Source organism: Myiozetetes cayanensis, unplaced genomic scaffold, assembly GCF_022539395.1.
Source record: "Myiozetetes cayanensis isolate MyiCay16 unplaced genomic scaffold, myiCay2020 scf30, whole genome shotgun sequence".
Lineage (NCBI taxonomy): Eukaryota > Metazoa > Chordata > Aves > Passeriformes > Tyrannidae > Myiozetetes > Myiozetetes cayanensis.
In genome coordinates this window covers 254439-272368 of record NW_026087522.1, presented here as the reverse complement: position 1 = coordinate 272368, position 17930 = coordinate 254439, and the positions used below count along the sequence as shown (strand labels likewise).

Here is a 17930-nt window from a genome sequence, read left to right as displayed (position 1 = left end):
GCCCCCACACAGCCCCCCCCACCCCCGCGAAGCGATGCTGCAGGGGAAGGAAAAGGGATTAAAGAAGAAAAACAGCCCCAAAGCGGGGGAAGGGCCGTGAGTGTCCCCCGGCCCTGCCGCTTTGTCCTCGCGGCCCCGCGGGGCCGCCAGCACCGGGGGAGGGGGGTGGGCTTTAACCTCACCCGCACCGCCCCGCATGCCCCGAGAGGGGGGTATTTTTCTTTGAGGGGGTGTTTTGCGGGTGCGGACAGGGGCGTTTTTTGGAGGGGAAGGGGTGCTCTTACCTCGCCGCGGCCCCCGCGCTGCCCCCGCAGCCCCCGCCGGCCCCGCTCGGCGCCGGCCCTCAGGAGGAAGCCATCTTGTCTCCCTCTCCGCCGCGCTCCCTCACCGCCGCCCCGCCGCAGCCGGGGGGGGGAATGGGCGCCGCATCCCCGCTCCCCCCCTCTCCTCCTCCTCCTTCTCCTCCTCCTCCTCCTCTTCGCTCCTTCCTCCTCCTCTTTCTTCCTCCTCCTCCTCCTCCTCCTCTTTCCCCCCCACGCGCAGCCCCCCCCCCTCCCCACGCAGTGGCACCGCCCGCCCGCTACCTCCGCTGCGCAGGAGCAGGGCCGTGGGGGGGACCACGGAGGGGACACGGGGGTGGCAGGGAATGAGGGGGACACGGACGCGGCGGGGCCGCACGACCCCCCGCAACCCCCAAAAATGGGGTAACGGGACCCCCAAACCCAGATCGTTGTCCCCGGGAAACTGAGGAATGACGGGGGGGACACAGAGGAGGACACGGCGTGACACGGGAGGGACACGGACAAAGACGTGGGCACACGACCACCACCCCCAAAAAGTGGGGTAACAAACCCCCGTCATGTGTGTGATTGTCCCCGGGAAACTGAGGCATCACGAGGGGGACACGAGGGGGACACAAGGAGGGACATGGGGAAGGACACAGTGGGGAAAAGAGGGGGGTCACGGGGGGGACATGAGAGGGGATACCTGGGGGGACATGGGAGGGACACAAATTTTCCTGCCATTAAACCCCTGGCACCGTTGTTAGTTTAGGTACACTGATTTGGTGGGGTTCATTTGGGGTCACTGGTAATTTGGGGACATCAATAATTTAAGGGCATCGTTAATTTCAGGCCCTCATTAGTTTGGGGACATCACTAATTTGGGTCCCTCATCAATTTGGGGACATTGGAGCTTTGCAACATTTAAATTCCCCCTCCAAAGGATCTTCACTTCATCCATCTGCCCCCTTCTCCCTAAAATCCAGACCCCGGTGAAGGAAAGGGGGAGTGGGGAGTTTTCCCACGGGAAAAGCGGTGGGAATGTGCTGGCGAAAGGGTTAAGGCGGGACTGGATCCTTGAAACAATCCCAGTGGGATCAGCTCCGGCTTTTCCAACCCTTGTCTGGAGCTGGCAGGTCTCGCTGCGATGCACAGGAATATTTAGTAGGGTGGGAGAAGGAAAAAGGGGAGTGGGAAAGCAAATTCCCCTAAAAAGTACCCATCCAGGTGATGCTCCAGGAATGCTTGGAGCTTTCCAAGCCTATTCCTGGCCAAATTGCTGGCAAAACTGCTACAAATTGAAAATTCCCAAGGGTTTCCCAGGAGCATCCCGGTGCAAACTGTTTTTCCAAAGGGATTTGCTGGCAGAAGGAGCAATCCCAGAGCCTGTGTAGACGGATAAACCAGATCCCAAATCCAGGTGGAAAACACAAGCACAGACCCAACATCCCCATCCCTGAGACGTTCCCTGGAGCTCATCTCTTCCTAAAAAGGCCACACGTGAGCTGAGAGCTCTTTTGCAAAGCCGGAGCCCTCCGGGATCCGACCTTTGCTCCGAGCAACACGGCTCCCACGGGAATAAATAGGATAAACCGGTGCTGGGAACTGGTTTTCCCCCAGATTTCCAGCCTGGCACGACGGCTGCAAAGCCCCTTTTTCCCGGCCCAGCTCGGCTCTGCTGTGCAACAAGTCCCTGCCAAACCCACGGCAGGGATTTCATTCCTCCCACCCTCCTCCTCCTCCTCCTCCTCCAGCCGGACCATCCATGGGACTTGCTCCCGAGGAATTTTAGCTGTTCCCATCACAACCCAGAGCTGAAATACTCCCAGCAAAGACATGAACACTCCAGATTATCCAGGAACATCCTGGGTGACGTCCTGCAGGTGACATCAGGATGCGCTGGACAGAAACAACCAAACCCCAGCTGATCCTTCATCCCACCCATCACCCCTGTGCTTTTTTTGGAGATGCCAGACACGTTTTGGGGTGATTTCAGGCTGGTGGGGAGAAAAAAAATCCCACCTCAAGCCTCCAGGGAAACCCCTCGAGATAGACAAATTTAGTAACTTTTATTAGTAATGCTTTAAATGAGATTATCCCTAATCTCCGGCGTTCGGCTCCGAGACAGCCTGCCAAACTCAGGCTGAGGAGTTCATTTCCCAGCGCCGGGAATGCACCGGGGATGAGCTGCATCCCATCCCACCACCTTCCAAAAACGGAGTTTGGGGGGTCTGGTGTGACCATTCCTGCCAGGAATAGAGTTTTCCTTGGGGTTTATTTCAGGTTTGTCCCCCCCAAAAGCTCAGGGAGATGGGTCGGAGCATCCTCCCCTCCGGCAGTCCCGGTCTTTGCCTGGCAGTTTGGGCGGACACCGAGGCTTTGCCAGGTATTCCGTGGAATTAACGAGAGGGTTCCCAAGATGTTAATTAGTTATGCAAATGGGAAAGGCATCCAGAGCCGCCTGGGAGGGCAGGAGAGGGTCCAGCAATGCCACAGGACGGGGAGCAAAGCAAAACCTTGACCTCTGGTATCTTCCCTCCTCCTCCTCTCCCAAACCCTCTGGATGGGGATGTGCGGAAAACAGACCCCAAGGGAGGCTGCAGGAGCTCGGATGCAGCGATGGAGGGACAAGGGGAGATGCCAGTTTTCCCAGGCCCAGCTGAGCCAGAGGAACTGGTGGAACTGGTGCTGGGAAGGGGCTGGCAGCCCGGCCGGCTCCGTCTGCCAAACCACCCCAGGAAAGGCGCCGGGACGTGGGAATGGTGGCACGCCCCTCACTCGGCCAGCCTGGAGCGGGCAGGGACCCACTGGCACTTTGATTCCCAGGGGGAATCCCACCACTGCGGGCCCCGGCTCCGGCAACATCCTTATAAATCACCTTGTTTAGCACATTCTGCACGGAAAAGTGTCCTGGGCAAACCCTCGCCACCGGCCGCGTTCACCGGCGCTCTGCCGAGGGCAAAGTCCTTCCCCGGCCCTGCCATGTGCCAAGTGCCAGCCGAGCCACCTGTCTCCACGTCCCCACCGGCCCATCCCACCATCCCGAGGGAAAAACCCGTCGGACTCAACTCGGAGGCGCAAGGCTCAACCCCCGCAACACCCCCCGAAGAGCCGAGCGGCGGCAGCAAATTTTGGGGTGGCAAAGCGCCAAAAAAATCAACCCCCCCTCACGCAGATGTTCCTCCCTCCCACCTCTCCAGCTGGAGACCCCACAGCTGGAGCAGCCCCCCCCCCCTTCCTTCCTCCGTGTCTCCTGCGTGGGCACGACGGGCACGGAACTGAGAGATCCCGGTTCCAACCACCCCGGCCGGTAAAACCAGAAGTGCCGATGGAAGGCGTTGGAATTTTTGGCGGAGAAAATGCCAAGACTTGTTAGCTCGGTGATGCTCCCCCACCCCGGGCACGGCTCTGCCCTCCCCTCCCTGCCACCCCCTGCTTTTTGGAGGACCCCCCCGACGGCCCCTGGATGGGTTTCACGCAACAGTTTTACTCTTTTATATCAAGACATTCCGAGAAATTCAATGTAAAGGTGGGTTTTGTCCCGCACATCCCACGGGCGGTGTTTTGGGAACGCCCCAGGGACGATCTGAGATTTTTTTTTTTTTTTGGGGAGGAGGGAGGAGGTTAAAACATCAAAGCGGCTTTTAAGGCAGCAGAAAGTCCCATTTCTCAGGGAAATACCCTTAAAAAAATAAACCCATCAACCAACCAAGAAGGGGCTTTCCCTGCCCACCCCGACGAGCCCCCTCCAAGTCACGGTGACGTCGCAAAGAGGCCACGAGTCACCCCAAAAAGGTGAAGGTGTGGGGAGGAGGGGGATGGGCGTGGGGGGCTGGAGGAGGGGAGGGGGACACACTCACCTCACGGCGAAGCCTCTCCATCTAAATTGGGGGGGTGACCGTCAGATTTGGGGGTTCCCCCCGGCCGGGGGGGACGCGGCGGCCGGCCCGGGCTGGCAGAGCCGGGTGCCCGGCGAGGAGGGACATCCCGGCGTCACCGTGTCCCCTCCCTGGGGACCCCGGGCGGGTCTGTGGGGACAGAGCCGAGCGCAGTCACCCCGACTTTTAATCCCTACGGCGATTCCACCCCGGGGGCGGCCCCTGTGACTCCCCACCCCTCCTCGCCCCCAAACCCCCACCCCACACCGAGGTGCTGCCGCCTCCCACCCCTCCGCCGTCCCCCCACCTTAATCCCACCCCTTGATTTTTTCCAACCCCATTTTTTCCTATTTCTTTCTTTCTTTTTTTTTTTTTTCCCCTCAAAACCACGCCGGCTTCTCACAACTTCACCCCGCCGCCGCACAAACTTCAGCCGCGCACCGGCAACTTTCACCAACACCCCACCACCACCTCCCCGATGAAAAAAATAAAATAATTTAAAAATTATATAGAAAGAGATTTACCGGGAAAAAAATGGGTCCAGGCCCCCTAGGAACGGGAGGGGGCCGGAGGAGCTCCCCAGGGCAAAACGCTGGCACGGCAGGGTGGGGTGGCGGGGGTGGAACGGCAGGGCTGGGGGCGGCTCTGGAGGTGCCCCCGCACCCCGAGGGTGCCGCGGAGGAGCCGCACGTTGTGGCTGCTGCTCCTGCTCTGCTGCTTCCTTTGTTCTGCAGGCGCCGCTCGGGGGGACCCGCCGGGTGGCCGGGGGGCTCCGGGGGGCTCCGGGGCAGCGCCCGCGGCCACCCCCCCCGGCAGGGCTGCGGGGCTGGGGGGCACCCAGACCCTCTGGGGTTACGGGGGAGCGACCTGGTGGTGGTGGAGGGGCTGGGGGGTTGGGGAGGGGAGTTTTCAGGTGGGGGGCAGTGGGTTGTTGTTGTAGGGTCGGTGGCTGTGGGGGTGAACAGGGTTGTTCTTTTGGGGTTGCTGGATGTAGGGGTGCACTGGGTTGTTGTTGTAGGGTCAGTGAGTGGGGGGGAGCACTGGGTTGTTGTTGTAGGGTCACTGGATGTGGGGGTGCACTGGATTGTTTTAGGGCCACTGGATGTCGGGCTGCACAGGGTTATTTTCATAGGGTTGGCAGGTGGAGGTGCACTGAGTTGTTATTTTGGGGTTGCTGGATGTAGGGGTGCACTGGGTTGTTGTTGTAGGGTCGTAGCCATGTTGTCTATACAGGGTTGTTATTGTAGGGTTGTCAGCTGTGGGTCCTTGTCAGCATCCCCGCTCTGTTATTGTAGGGTCTGTGCAGGTCCTGCTCTGTGTTATTGTAGGGTTGCTGGAGGAAACCCTGGGGGTGGCAGCCTGGCTCCTGTGGCTCCCAACCTTCCCCTCAAATCCCCTCTTCCCACCCCAAACCCTACCCCAGACCGCCCCCAATTCCTGCCCCATATCCTACCCCACAAGACACAGACAAAGCTCAACACTGATTTGCTTTTTAATTTAAGGAAAAAAAATTACCTATAAAATAATTAAATACAAGGGTTGGGGAAACTTAAACATGAGCCATGATCATTTTCCATGGGAATTTAACCAGTGCATTAAACCCACCCTGTGGAGCATCCCCAGCTGGGGATCACGAAAGATGGGGAGGGGTCACAGTCGTGACCAGATATGGGGGGAAACACGGGGTTATGGGGTCACAGCTGGTCCCCCAAGTACAGGGGCAAACACAGGATCAGGGGTCTCAACTGGCCCCCAAGTGTGGGGGGAAACACGGGGGTCACAGCTGGTCCCACAAGCACAGGGGGAGCGCGGGGAGTCCACCCTGACACCCCAAAACTCATCCCACGGCTGCACCTCTGATTTATCTGCCCTAAAACCATCCCAGCAGCGCCTCAAATCCCCCCCTCCCCCAGAACAAACAGGCTGGGGGGGCAGTTGGGGACCACGATTTGTCCCTTTGTCCTTGGTGTCGGGATCTCCAGGCGGGTGATGCCCTTTCCCAGCTCTGGAGGGTACCTGTGGGGAGCTCAGAGAGCGTCGGGATGTGACGGTGAGGCTTCGGCTCCCAGGGACGCCACAAAGGCCTCCACCTGCAAGGAGAATCCAGCTGAGAGGGGGGCACTGGGATGGTGCAGGGAATGGCACCAGGATGGCTGAGATTTAAACCAACTCGGACCCAGGGGATGGGAACAATTTTTCCCCAGGGAAATCAGAAGCAGAGGCTCTGGGGCCAGCACGGCTCCAAGCGGTGCTCCCAGCGCTCCAGGATGGCACCGGGATGGCACCAGGATGGCACTGGCTGTGCCGCCTCACCTGTGCCATGAGCACGCCCTGCACGGTCATGTCGTGCTCGAAGTCCCTCTCCACGTCCAGCACCAGGACGGGTGCGCGCTGCACGGCCCCAAAGTGGATCCTGGGGAGGGGAGGGGACACAGGAGGGGTTAAACCCCCTCAGGTAACAACCCCCAAATCAGGGGGTCACCCCTGCTGGATGAGGGGCACGGATCGGGACTCACTCCGTGGTCTTGTCCACCAGCCAGTGCTCGTGCTGGGCGTGCAGCTGCTCCAGGTATCCCAGCTGGATCCCCCCCTCCTCGCTCCGCGCCCGCCGCCGCAGCCGCGCCAGGCATGTCTGTGCCCGCCCGGGAAACAGGGACGACGAGAGACAGGGAGGATAACAGGACAGAGGGACAGAGGGGAGACATGGGAGGTTAACAGGATCCAGGAAAACAGGAGGTTAACGGGAGACATGGGAGGTTAACAGGAGAGAGAAGGGATGTGGGCATCAGGTAAAGCAGCACCATGGGAGGGACCCCTGAAGATGCTCAGCCCTCCCTTCCCAAAATCCATTCCAGAACACCGACACTGCCATGGGAGGGACCCCAGAAAACACTCAGCCCTCCCTCCCCAAAATCCAGCCTAGAAAACTCCACGTTTAAACTCCCACTGACACTCCCACAGGAGGGACCCCAGAAGATGCTGCAGTCCTCCCTCCCCAAAACCTGCTCCAGAATCCACAGCAAAACTCCCACCAACATTCCCATGGGAACAGAAGCAAGCCCTGCTCCTCCAGGGTGGCAATTTATGGCTAAACCCCAACATTTTGGGCAATTCCAGGTGCCTGCTGGGATATCCAGGCAGATCCGGACGCCTCCCACATCCCTGTTCCCACGGACACCCACCTGTGGGGTTGCCCTCAGGTACAGGAAGCCATGGAGGGTGGCACGAGGGCCCAGGTGCTGCAGCAGGAAGCAGTGCCAGTCCTGGTAAATGGCCCATTCCAGAGGATTCAGGTGCCCCACCTCAAAGAGGTTCTTGGCAAAGACGTACCTAGAAGGGACAGGGAGAGGGCACCGTTGGCAGCGGGGTCTCCGAGTCACCCCCACGCCCAGGAGGCTCCACAGGCATCCTTCCACCTTCTATCCACCAACCAGGAACTGCAGGTGACTCAGTTAAGGTGAAAATCCCTAATTTGGGGCTGGAATGTGCAGTGCCCGACACAGTTCAGCCCCACCGGGCTCGGCACCACCCACAGAGCTTCACGCTGCCACCAAACACAGGTGAGGGTGGGGTAGACGAGACACCAGACACAGATGGAGGATGGAACCCCCCCAAAAAATTATCCAGAGGATAAAGAAACCCCCACATGATCCAAGAATCACATTGCTTTCATTAAGCATCACTCTGGTGTCACCAGGGATGGGGGCTCTGCCCACCCCAGGGTGGTCCCAGGCTCCCAACCCAGCTGTTGTGGGTGCTCCACATCCCATTCAACCCCTCCATCCTTCTCCTCTCCTGTTCCTTGCGTACCTGTCACTGCCTGTCACTCTCCCCTCCCATTCTTTGGGTACCTGTCGCTGTACACGGAGCGCTCGAAGACCCTCACGGGGCTGGGGGTCCCGGGGGGCTCCTCCGGCAGCTCCAGCATCGCCTTCAGCCGGCTCATGCAGGAGAAGGTCTGGAAGGTGTAGGACCAGCGGGCCGGCTCCTGGTACATCATCTGCAGCAGGTTGGTGGAGCCCGTGGATTCCTGCAGAGGGATGAGGGTTGGGTGGCCCCTGCCAAGGGGTGGGAGTGGCTCTGGACCACCCAGGCTGTGTCAGGGCAGGGGGGGCCAGGGTAAACCACCCATTAACCCGGCCTTTGATCAGGAACTGCGGTGGAGTCGCCACCAGTGAAACTGTTTCTCTGGGCCACCTCCAGTTCCCTCTCCAAGTTAAGTTTGTGTTGAACAGAAAGGGAAGGAAAACTTGGGAGTGGTCAGCATGTCTCCTCGGAGCTCCCCCCCTAAAAGTATCCCACTGCACGTTAAAGATTTGGCAATTTACCACCAGGGAGAAAGCTGGGCTAGCAACTAGAGCCAGGGCTTTCAAAACCGCTTTGTTTTTCAGCCAGGGCAGAGGTGACACCTGCTGATGAGCAGGATCTCGGCCTTGGCTCTGGCTCCGGGCAGAACTGCCCAGGAACTGAGGGCCCCTCTGGAAATGTCCCCCTGGACTTGCTACAGGACACTCCAACACATCCACACCAGCATGTCTCTGCTCTGGGCATGAGAGCTGGAGGCAGAGAATCAACACCATGGGGGGCCCCAGGCTCAGCCCACCTCCCAAATCCTCCTGGGGGCACCCACAGTGTGGGGCTGGGATTTGGACCCACAGCTCCTGGCCCAGCTCAGGCCGAGGATTTGGGGAATTGAGGGGCTTTGGGACACCAAAAGCCCAAAAATGGGGGCGGAGAGAGAGAAAACCACAGGGAGAGGCATCTCCAAAGCACAGAATTCCAGGGATCCGGGGGAGCTGAGGCCGGGAGGAGGCGATGCACCAACCCAGGGCCCTTCCAGCGGTGCCAAATTCCCACCCCAGCTCCGGGGCATCCCCAGGGCGGAGCTCCCACACCCAGGTCCCCGGGGTGCCGGGATGGAGCCGGGGTGGAGCTGGAGCCGCTGTTACCTGGGCCGGCACCTTCTGCCACTGCGCCACGGGCTCTGTCACCAGGTGCCACCGCGGGAAGGTGGCTCCCAGCAGCTTCAGGAAGGTCGATTTGCCCACGGCTGCGGGAGGGGGGAGGACAGCGGGGTGAGCCTGGGTGTCCAGCCCTTCCTGGCTCCTGGGAATGTGGGGGGGAGTTCGGGTGTTCCTCTGTCCCAGCTCCCGGTAAGGCAGGGTGAGCCTGGGTGTTCCCCCATCCCGGCTCCTGGGAATGTGGGCTGAGCCTGGCGGGGGGGTCCCCTCACTCCAAATCCCAGGAACACGGCGTGGTCCTGGGTGTCCCCACCATTCAGGCTCCTGGGAATGCGGGGTGAGCCTGGGAGTCCCCCAGCACCGTGGGGTGAGCCTGGGTGTCCCCCCACCGCGGCTCCCAGCACCACGGGCTGAGCTTGGGTGTCCCCCCATCCTGCTCCTGGGAATGCGGGGTGAGCCTGGGTGTCCCCCAGCCCAGCTCCCGGGAAAAAACGGGATGAGCCTGGGGTGTCCCGCAGCTCCGAACCCCAGGACCTCGGGGTGAGCCGGGGGATCCCCTGTCCCTGCTCGCAGCAAACACGGGGGGTGCCTGAGCGTCTCCCCGCTCCAAATCCCAGGAACACGGGTGTCCCCCGTCCCCGCTCCCAGCAAACACAGCGTTCCCCCGCCGTCTCCCCGCAACGCGCGCAGCACTTTCCCACCCCCTTCCCCCCAGCAATTACAACTAATTACAGCCATTAACGCGCACCCCGGGACGCTCCTCCATCACACCCCAAATCCTCCCCTCCCCGTACCGATGTTCCCCTCCAGGGCCAGGCGCAGCCCGGCCCCGCACCGCCCCATCCCCGCCGCCGCTTCCGCCTCTCCCGCGTCACATGCTAATGACATGCTAATGAAATGCTAATGAGCGGCGCGCGCGACGTCACCGCGCGGGAAGTGGGCGGGGTGGGGAGGGGAGGGAAAATGGGAGGGAGGGAGAGGAAACTGCCGGGGGGGAGGATGGGAGGGGAAAGGGGAAGGAAACAGCCGCGGAAATAGGGAGAGGGAGGAAGGGGGTGTGTGTGGTATGGTAATTTATGTAAATGAGACCACGCCCGCCACAGGTACGGGCAATGGGGGAGAGGGTGGGGCACAAAAACGGGGGTGGGCGTAGCGCTATGGGGTCGGGGGCACCAACATGGGGGCAAGAGTATCATCAGGGGGTTGGGGGCACCAGCAAGGGGCCAAGGGTACTGACACAGGGTTGGAGTCACCTGCGTGGGGTTGGGGACATTTACGTGGGGCTGGGGGTCACCAACGTGGGGTTAAGGACGTCAGAGTGGAGCTGGGGTCACCAACATGGGCTTGGGGTCACCAACACGGGGTCAAGGGCATCAAGGCACTGGGTTGGAGTCACCAGGAAGGGGTTGGACTCACGTGCATGGGATCAAGGGCATCCACAGGGCGTTGGGGTCACCTCCATGAGGTCAAAGGCCTCAACGTGGTGTTGGAGGCATCAGTACAAGGCTGGGGACACCCAACATGGCACTGGGGGCACCAACATGGGGTCGAGGGCACTGACATGGGGTGGGGGCATCGAGGCAGAGTCAAGGCCATCAGCATGACCTCAGGGGCACCAACATGAGCTTGGGGGTCCCCAGCCCTCCCCTTGTTTCCCTCAGCTCCCCGTGACGCCCCTGTCACCCCGCACCCCCCAAATCTCCCAGAGAAGGGTCAGACCCTGGAGAAAAGGCTTTTTAATGCGCAGTGGGTGGGGGGGAGGAGCAGCAGGGGCTGAGGAGGAGGAGGAGTGGAGCCCCCCAGCCTGGGCAGGGGGGGCCACCACAGGGCGGGGAGGGGGCTTAGAAGCATTTTCGGTGGACGATGGAGGGTCCGGCCTCGTCGTACTCGGGTTTGCTGATCCACATCTGCTGGAAGGTGGAGAGGGACGCCAGGATGGAGCCGCCAATCCACACCGAGTACTTGCGCTCCGGGGGGGCGATGATCTGTGGGGACAGGAGACGTCAGGGTGCATCCCCAAATCCAACCCCCAAACCAGCACTGGGGGTTCATGGGATTCATGGGATCACTGAGGTTGGAAAAGACCTCTGGGATCATCAAGGCCAGACCTGTGACCCAACCCCACCTTGTCACCCAGCCCATGGCACTGATGCCACATCCAGGCTCTGCTCAAACCCCTCCAGGGATGGGGACTCCACCCCCTCCCTGGGCAGCCCCTTCCAGTGGCTGATCACTCTCTCTGGCAAGAACTCCTTCCCCATGTCCAACCTGAACCTCCCCTGGGGCAGCTCAAGGCTGTGCCCTCTTGTCCTGCTGCTGGTTCCTGGGAGCAGAGCCCGACCCCCCCGGCTCCCCCTCCTGTCAGGGAGTTGCAGAGAGTGAGAAGGTCCCCCCTGAGCCTCCTCCTGTCCAGGCTGAGCCCCCCCAGCTCCCTCAGCTGCTCCTCCCAGCACTTGTGCTCCAGCCCCTTCCCCAGCCTCGTTGCCCTTCTCTGGACACGCTGCAGCCCCTCAACATCCTCCCCAAACCGAGGGCCCAGAGCTGGGCACGGCACTTGAGGGGTGGCCTCCCCAGTGCCCAGTCCAGGGGCACAATCCCTGCCCTGCTCCTGCTGCCACCCTGTTCCTGAGCCAGGCCGGGATCCATCGGCCTCTCGCCCCCCTGGGCACCCCTGGCTCACGTTCAGCTGCTGTCAGTCAGTCCCCCAGGTCCCTTTCTGTCCCCCCACTCTGTCCCCAGCCCGTGGGGCTGCCGGGGGTTGTTGTGGCCGAAGGGGCAGGACCTGACCCTTGGCCTGGTTGAACCTCATCCCATTGTGTTGGTGGCCACCACAATTTGCCCTCCCACCCCCCAAGACCTACTTTGATCTTCATGGTGCTGGGGGCCAGCGCCGTGATCTCCTTCTGCATGCGGTCGGCGATGCCGGGGTACATGGTGGTGCCTCCCGACAGCACGTTGTTGGCGTAGAGGTCCTTGCGGATGTCGATGTCACACTTCATGATGGAGTTGTAGGTGGTCTCGTGGATCCCGGCCGACTCCATGCCTGGGCGTGGGAGGGGGCTGTGTCAGCACCCCGACCCCCCACGCCCCCAAAAGAGCCACTCGTGGGTTTGTCCCCCCAGTTGGGGCACAAAGCACCTGGGGGAGCCCCAAAACTCCTGCCACAGGAGCTGTTTGGGGTGGTGGGGATGTGGAGTGACCACCAGGAGAACTGGGAGGTGGGCTGTCCCCCAGGAGAACCGGGGGGTGGGCTCACCGATGAAGGAGGGCTGGAACAGGGTCTCGGGGCAGCGGAAGCGCTCGTTGCCGATGGTGATGACCTGCCCGTCGGGGAGCTCGTAGCTCTTCTCCAGCGAGGAGGAGGAGGCGGCCGTGGCCATCTCGTTCTCGAAGTCCAGGGCCACGTAGCAGAGCTTCTCCTTGATGTCCCTCACGATTTCCCGCTCGGCTGCAGGAGGTGACGGCCAGGGGGGCTCAACCCGGTGCTGCGGCGGCACCGCAGGGTCCCCGTGACCCCATAACTCCCTGCCCTGACCCCATAACCCCCCACCCTGACCCCATAACCCCTACCCTGACCCCATAACGCCCTGCCCTGACCCCGTACCGGTGGTGACGAAGGAGTAGCCCCTCTCAGTGAGGATCTTCATGAGGTAGTCGGTGAGGTCTCGCCCGGCCAGGTCCAGGCGCATGATGGCGTGGGGCAGCGCGTAGCCCTCGTAGATGGGCACGTTGTGGGTGACGCCGTCCCCGGAGTCCAGCACGATGCCTGGGGAGGGAAGGGAGGTGAGGGAGGGGGCTCCAAGGTGGTTTGGTGCCTTGCCCATCGTGTATAAATCCCAGGGAAAGGCGTGTCCGACTCACCGGTCGTGCGGCCGGAGGCGTAGAGGGAGAGGACGGCCTGGATGGCGACGTACATGGCGGGGACGTTGAAGGTTTCAAACATGATCTGGAGGAGAGAGAGAGGAGTTAAGGGGGAGCAGAGAGGTCCCCAGCACATCCCACTCCGACCCACGGAGGCTGTGCCTTCCCTGGGTCAGGGCCCTGCGTGGGAAAACACAGGGATGGTTGCGTTGCGTGGAAGAACAGGTGGGTGGTTGGGTTGCATGGACACGGGGGGCAGTGCATGGAACAGGACAAGTGGATCGTGGAAAACGCATGGAAAACACATGGGTGGGTGTGTGGTGGGAACATGAGTCACTGCGTTAGAGTCACATGGGGCTGTGCATGGCGTGGACAACACGTGGGGCAGCGCCTTGGGTGGCCAATCCCACGGGGCCACGCTCTGGAGACACCCCTGGGGCTACACAAGCAAGTGAACTTCCCACCGGGATATCTGCCCTCATCCCATACCACACTGCCCCCCACCCCACCTGCTCCTCCACTCCCACCAAACCCCAAACCTCCCCAGCCCTTCCTGCGGATTCCGAGGGTCCATCCCCGTCCCCCGGGGGTCCCTGAGCCCCTCACCTGCGTCATCTTCTCCCGGTTGGCCTTGGGGTTGAGGGGGGCCTCGGTGAGCAGGGTCGGGTGCTCCTCGGGGGCCACGCGCAGCTCGTTGTAGAAGGAGTGGTGCCAGATCTACGGCGGGCAAGCGACAATTGGGGCCTCCCCCGAGCTGGGGCTGGCGCCCTCTCCCCATCCCAGGGCTGGGAGGGGCGGGTCTCACCTTCTCCATGTCATCCCAGTTGGTGATGATGCCGTGCTCGATGGGGTACTTGAGCGTGAGGATGCCCCTCTTGCTCTGCGCCTCGTCGCCCACGTAGCTGTCCTTCTGCCCCATGCCCACCATGACGCCCTAACGCCAGCAGGGGAGACGAGGCCTCGGTAAGCTCATTGCAGGGCTCCAAGCAGGGTGGGGGGTGCCCCTCGATCCCCCCACCCCGGGTACCCACCTGGTGGCGGGGCCGGCCCACGATGGAGGGGAAGACGGCGCGGGGGGCGTCGTCGCCGGCAAAGCCGGCCTTGCAGAGGCCGGAGCCGTTGTCGCAGACCAGGGCGGTGGTTTCCTCCTCGCACATGGTGGGGCCGGGAGCGCTTGGTGCTCAGGGGGACCTGGGGAAAAGCTGGGGCCGGGGGGGAAGGGGAGAAACAGTGTTAAGGGAGGATGGGAGACGGGGTTATCCCATCCGGCACCGCATCCGGCTTTTGGGTTTGGAAGGGTTGGAGTCCTCGGGAAGGAAGGGCAGCCCCTCAAAGTTCTCTGTGGGGTGTGCCGAGGGCTGGGCACCCAGTCTGACCCCGCTGTGGGGTTGCTGGGAGTGGGGTCGATGCTCATTGGCCATGTGCTGCTCCACGCTGGTGCTGCTTCTCCGTCCTTCTCCAGGCGGTGCCCAAAATCCGTGCCAAAGCCCCCCTCGGGGAGCTCCAAGCCCAGCTGGTGCCCCCCAAAAGAGGGCAGAGGGGTGGCAGGTGATGCCCCCTCATCTGGTTCTGTCTCAGCAGCCTCCTGCTGCATCTGCTCCAAAAATGGGAAACAACGCAGCCCTTCCTGGGGCCTTTCCCCACCCTGCACTAGGGGATGCGCCCCCAAATCCAGAGGGAAGCAGCAAAAAAACCTCGCAGGAGCCCAGGAGGCAAAAACCCCCAAATCCCAAGGGTTTCTGGAAGAGCATAACCCGCTTCAGGCCACAGCCCAGAAAGCAAAAAAAAAAAAAATCCCAAATCCCAGGGATTTCTGGAAGAGCAGAACCCGCCTTGGCCGCAGCCCAGCCCTGGTCACCTCCAGGAAGCCCCCGGGGGGTTGGCACCCCCTCTGTGCTGTGCAAACCGAGGTAGGGCCACCCCATGAAGGCTGGGGCTCCCCAAAAACTCCCCTCCCACCCCCGGGGTGTTATTCCTTCCCCTCTCCTCCCAGGAGCTGGGAAGCAGGGCAGGGCAGGGCAGTACTCACCGCAGAGGCGAGAGCTCCTTTCCTCTGGGACCGAGCCCCGCTGCGCCCTGGGTATAAATACCAGCGAGCCCCAGGAACCTCAGAGGCGGATCCTCTCTAAACAAAGACCCTAAATAGGCTCACTGATGGTGTGTTGGCCATATGGCCATATAAGGTGTTTTATTTCATTAAATTGACCTCGGGCTGGTGGTAGGACCCGGCAGTTTAATTATTGTAGGAAAAATGTATGTGGGGATGCTTTGGGAGGCGACGGCCCCGTTGTGAGTCTGTTCCTTTTATGCTCCGCTCCGATAAACAAGTGAGACACAAGTCCTTATAAGTGACAGGCTCGGAAAAGGGAGGTGGAAGTAACTCCAGTTCCCGGGGAGAGCGTGGAGAAACCCCACCCGGGGGGGAGGTGGGTGTGGGGGCTCCGCCGTGGGGACACCCCGGAGCTGGGGTGGGAATTTGGCGCCGCTGGAAGGGCCCTGGGTCGGTGCATCGCCTCCTCCCGGCCTCAGCTCCCCCGGATCCCTGGAATTCCGTGCCTTGGAGATGCCTCTCCCTGCGGTTTTCTCTCTCTCCGCCCCCATTTTTGGGCTTTTGGTGTCCCAAAGCCCCTCAATTCCCCAAATCCTCAGCCTGAGCTGGGCCAGGAGTTGTGAGTCTGAATCCCAGCCCTGCACTGTGGGTGCCCCAGGAGGATTTGGGAGGTGGGCTGAGCCTGGATCCCCCACGGGGGCTCTGTGGGTGCCGTGCCCCGGCCCCCCTGCCCGGACACAGCCCGGGGGGGCCGCAGCCACCCCCAGCCCTTGGCAGCAGGAGCGGAGCCGCCGGGCCCTGGCCCTGGCAGAGGCCAACCAGCAGCTCCCAAACTCCTGCTGCCTTTTTAAGGGCAACGGGCCCGCACTGGGAGCTCTTTGGAGCGCCCAGGGGAGGCAGGAGAGGCGCTCAGGAACCCCCAGGAGCTCAGGGGGGCACACGGGAAAATGAGGCTCGGGATGCTCCCTGTGCTCAGGGACATCCCAGCACCGGAGCAGGGGAAGGAGCTGCAGGTCCCACCACCACCACCACGGGATCCAAAGGCCCTCCCTGCAGGGAGAACTCTGGGCTGTCACCCCGTGGGGCAGAGCAGGGACTCGGTGTCCCCCCAGAATTCCCAGCCTGTTCACACCTCCAGTGTCCCCCAGGATGGCTGTGCCCTGGAGGGAAGGAGCAGGCTCTGGGCTGTCACTCCGTGGAACACGGAGTCCCCCCAGCACTCCAGACTCTTCACACCTCTAACATTCCCCAGGGATGGCTCTGTCCTGGAAGGAGGGAGCACACCCAGGGCTGTCACTCCATGGGACACGGCGTCTCCCCTGCATTCCCGGCCTGTTCACACCTCCAGTGTCCCGCGGAGATGGCTCTGTCCTGGTTATTCCCTTTCCCCGGGAAATCTCAGGCTGGATTTGTCCCCTTGGCCATGCACTTGTTGTGCCCCCCACCCAAACCCTCAGCCCCGGGGTCCTTGTGCTGCCTCACATCCCACCCCGGATCCCTTTGGGACCTTGGCAGACACGAGGTCACCCAGGAGAAAGGCTGCCAAAAACAACCCCAAAAAACAAAACCACCTTACAAAAAATTAACCCCAACCCCAGCACTGGGGGTGGGAAAAGGGGCTGGACGGAGGCAGAGGCCGGAGGTGGGTGGGATAAACCCAAAACCTGAGAGACACCCGGAGCGTCAGCTCCCGACCCCGGTCCCACCGCTCCTCCCTGCCCGGGTTCCTGGGGACACGCAGGTGGGCTCCAGGCTGCCCATCCCGGCGGGATCCCCCCCGTGCCCGGCGGGGCTGGAGCGGGGCCGGCGGCAGCGCAAGCCCCGAGCGGGGCCCGAGGCGCAGCCTAAAAAGGCAACGTTTGGCCCCCGCAGCCAATGGAGCCGCCGGCGGGCCCGGGATGCTCTCAGGAACGCCAGGCATCCCGCGGGATGGACGAGCAGGGGGAAAAGCCTCGGCTTTGCCGCTGCGTTTCAAAACTCCCGGCGCTCGGTCCAGCCCCCGGCACCTCCCTCAGGGGAACGGGCACGCCTGGAAACTCCCGGGATGCTGCCGGGGATGGGCAAACCGGGGAGAAGAGGCACGATCAGAGGGATCCGGGTCTGTTCCCACCCTGAGGAGGAGATGAACATCACTCCCTGCCTGCGGGAACGCCCCAGACGCTCAGTTCACGTCGTTACAGACACTAAACCCTTCCTACAAAGTGTTTGGGGTCAGCCCTTGACAAATCCAACCCCGTTTTGGGTGTTTTTACGGTGGAACAGTGACATCTGGCACGGCTGGGGAGCCAGGGTGGGTTGGTGGGGCCAGGATATCGACACCCATCCCGACACACAAACTGATGGCTCAGGGACTCCAAGGGAAAAAACGTGATGGAAAAGCCAGGAGCTCAGGGAGCAGGGCTGGGAGTGGGGTGGGAGCTGAGCCCTGGCTGAATAACTGGGCCCTTCCTGCTCTGAGGAAGGTGGAATATTCCCTGTGAAGGTTTCTCTGTCACTGGGATGACACAGAAGTGCTGATGTGCCACCAGCTCCACTCTCTGGTGGGTGCTCAAGGCAGCTCAGACCCGACACCTGGAGGGAAGTGGAATTGGGATAAATTCCTTGGGATATTCCCCACCAAACTGAAGGAATTGCTGCTTGGAAAGATGGGATTTCCCACCTCGTGTCCCTGCAGTGCTCTGGGGGAGCTGCTCCGTGCTACGGGATGAACAATCCCACACCAAACAACCCCCTCCCGAGCACGGTTCAAATTAATTAGGTCTGAAAACGAGTTCCCACAGATGTCCTGAAGGGCCACCCCCCCCCCACCTCCCTGTTCCCAAAGCCGGCTTTGGAAAAGCTGGGAGCAGCCCTTTGTCACGCAGGAGCTGCTGCAAACACACCCCAGCCCCCACAAAAA

At 61.8% G+C, this 17930-nt stretch overlaps 2 protein-coding genes across 3 annotated transcripts; both read right to left on the bottom strand.

The window, feature by feature from the left end:
- Positions 1-5635: 5635 nt before the first annotated feature.
- DGUOK (deoxyguanosine kinase) lies at positions 5636-10008 on the bottom strand. Of its 2 annotated transcripts, XM_050325739.1 has the most exons (7): positions 9915-10008; positions 9109-9209; positions 8011-8189; positions 7342-7489; positions 6676-6791; positions 6473-6572; positions 5636-6249 (listed from the first exon to the last, which is right to left on the bottom strand). In XM_050325739.1, the coding sequence occupies exons 1-7, from the start codon at positions 10006-10008 to the stop codon at positions 6187-6189; spliced, it is 801 nt and encodes a 266-aa protein (XP_050181696.1). In that variant the 3' UTR covers positions 5636-6186. The 2 variants fall into 2 exon arrangements, with proteins under 2 accessions (XP_050181696.1, XP_050181697.1); XM_050325740.1 differs by lacking the exon at positions 9109-9209 and having other exon boundaries at positions 9915-9953.
- Positions 10009-10841: 833 nt separating this feature from the next.
- Positions 10842-17840, bottom strand: ACTG2 (actin gamma 2, smooth muscle). Its single transcript, XM_050325731.1, has 8 exons — positions 14013-17840; positions 13787-13915; positions 13588-13698; positions 12982-13066; positions 12725-12886; positions 12377-12568; positions 11982-12163; positions 10842-11105 (listed from the first exon to the last, which is right to left on the bottom strand). The coding sequence occupies exons 1-8, from the start codon at positions 14136-14138 to the stop codon at positions 10962-10964; spliced, it is 1131 nt and encodes a 376-aa protein (XP_050181688.1). The 5' UTR covers positions 14139-17840; the 3' UTR covers positions 10842-10961.
- Between the last annotated feature and the right edge of the window lie 90 nt (positions 17841-17930).

Excerpts from the sequence above, each read along its gene's own strand:
- DGUOK (XM_050325739.1), bottom strand. The coding sequence starts at position 10,008 with ATGTCATTAGCATGTGACGCGGGAGAGGCGGAAGCGGCGGCGGGGATG. Across the intron at positions 6,792-7,341 it reads ACCTGAGGGCAACCCCACAG|ACATGCCTGGCGCGGCTGCG; the intron begins GTGGGTGTCCGT and ends GGGCGGGCACAG. Across the intron at positions 6,573-6,675 it reads CTGGTGGACAAGACCACGGA|GATCCACTTTGGGGCCGTGC; the intron begins GTGAGTCCCGAT and ends TCCCCTCCCCAG.
- ACTG2 (XM_050325731.1), bottom strand. The coding sequence starts at position 14,138 with ATGTGCGAGGAGGAAACCACCGCCCTGGTCTGCGACAACGGCTCCGGC. Across the intron at positions 13,699-13,786 it reads ACTGGGATGACATGGAGAAG|ATCTGGCACCACTCCTTCTA; the intron begins GTGAGACCCGCC and ends TGCCCGCCGTAG. Across the intron at positions 13,067-13,587 it reads ACCGGGAGAAGATGACGCAG|ATCATGTTTGAAACCTTCAA; the intron begins GTGAGGGGCTCA and ends TCTCTCCTCCAG.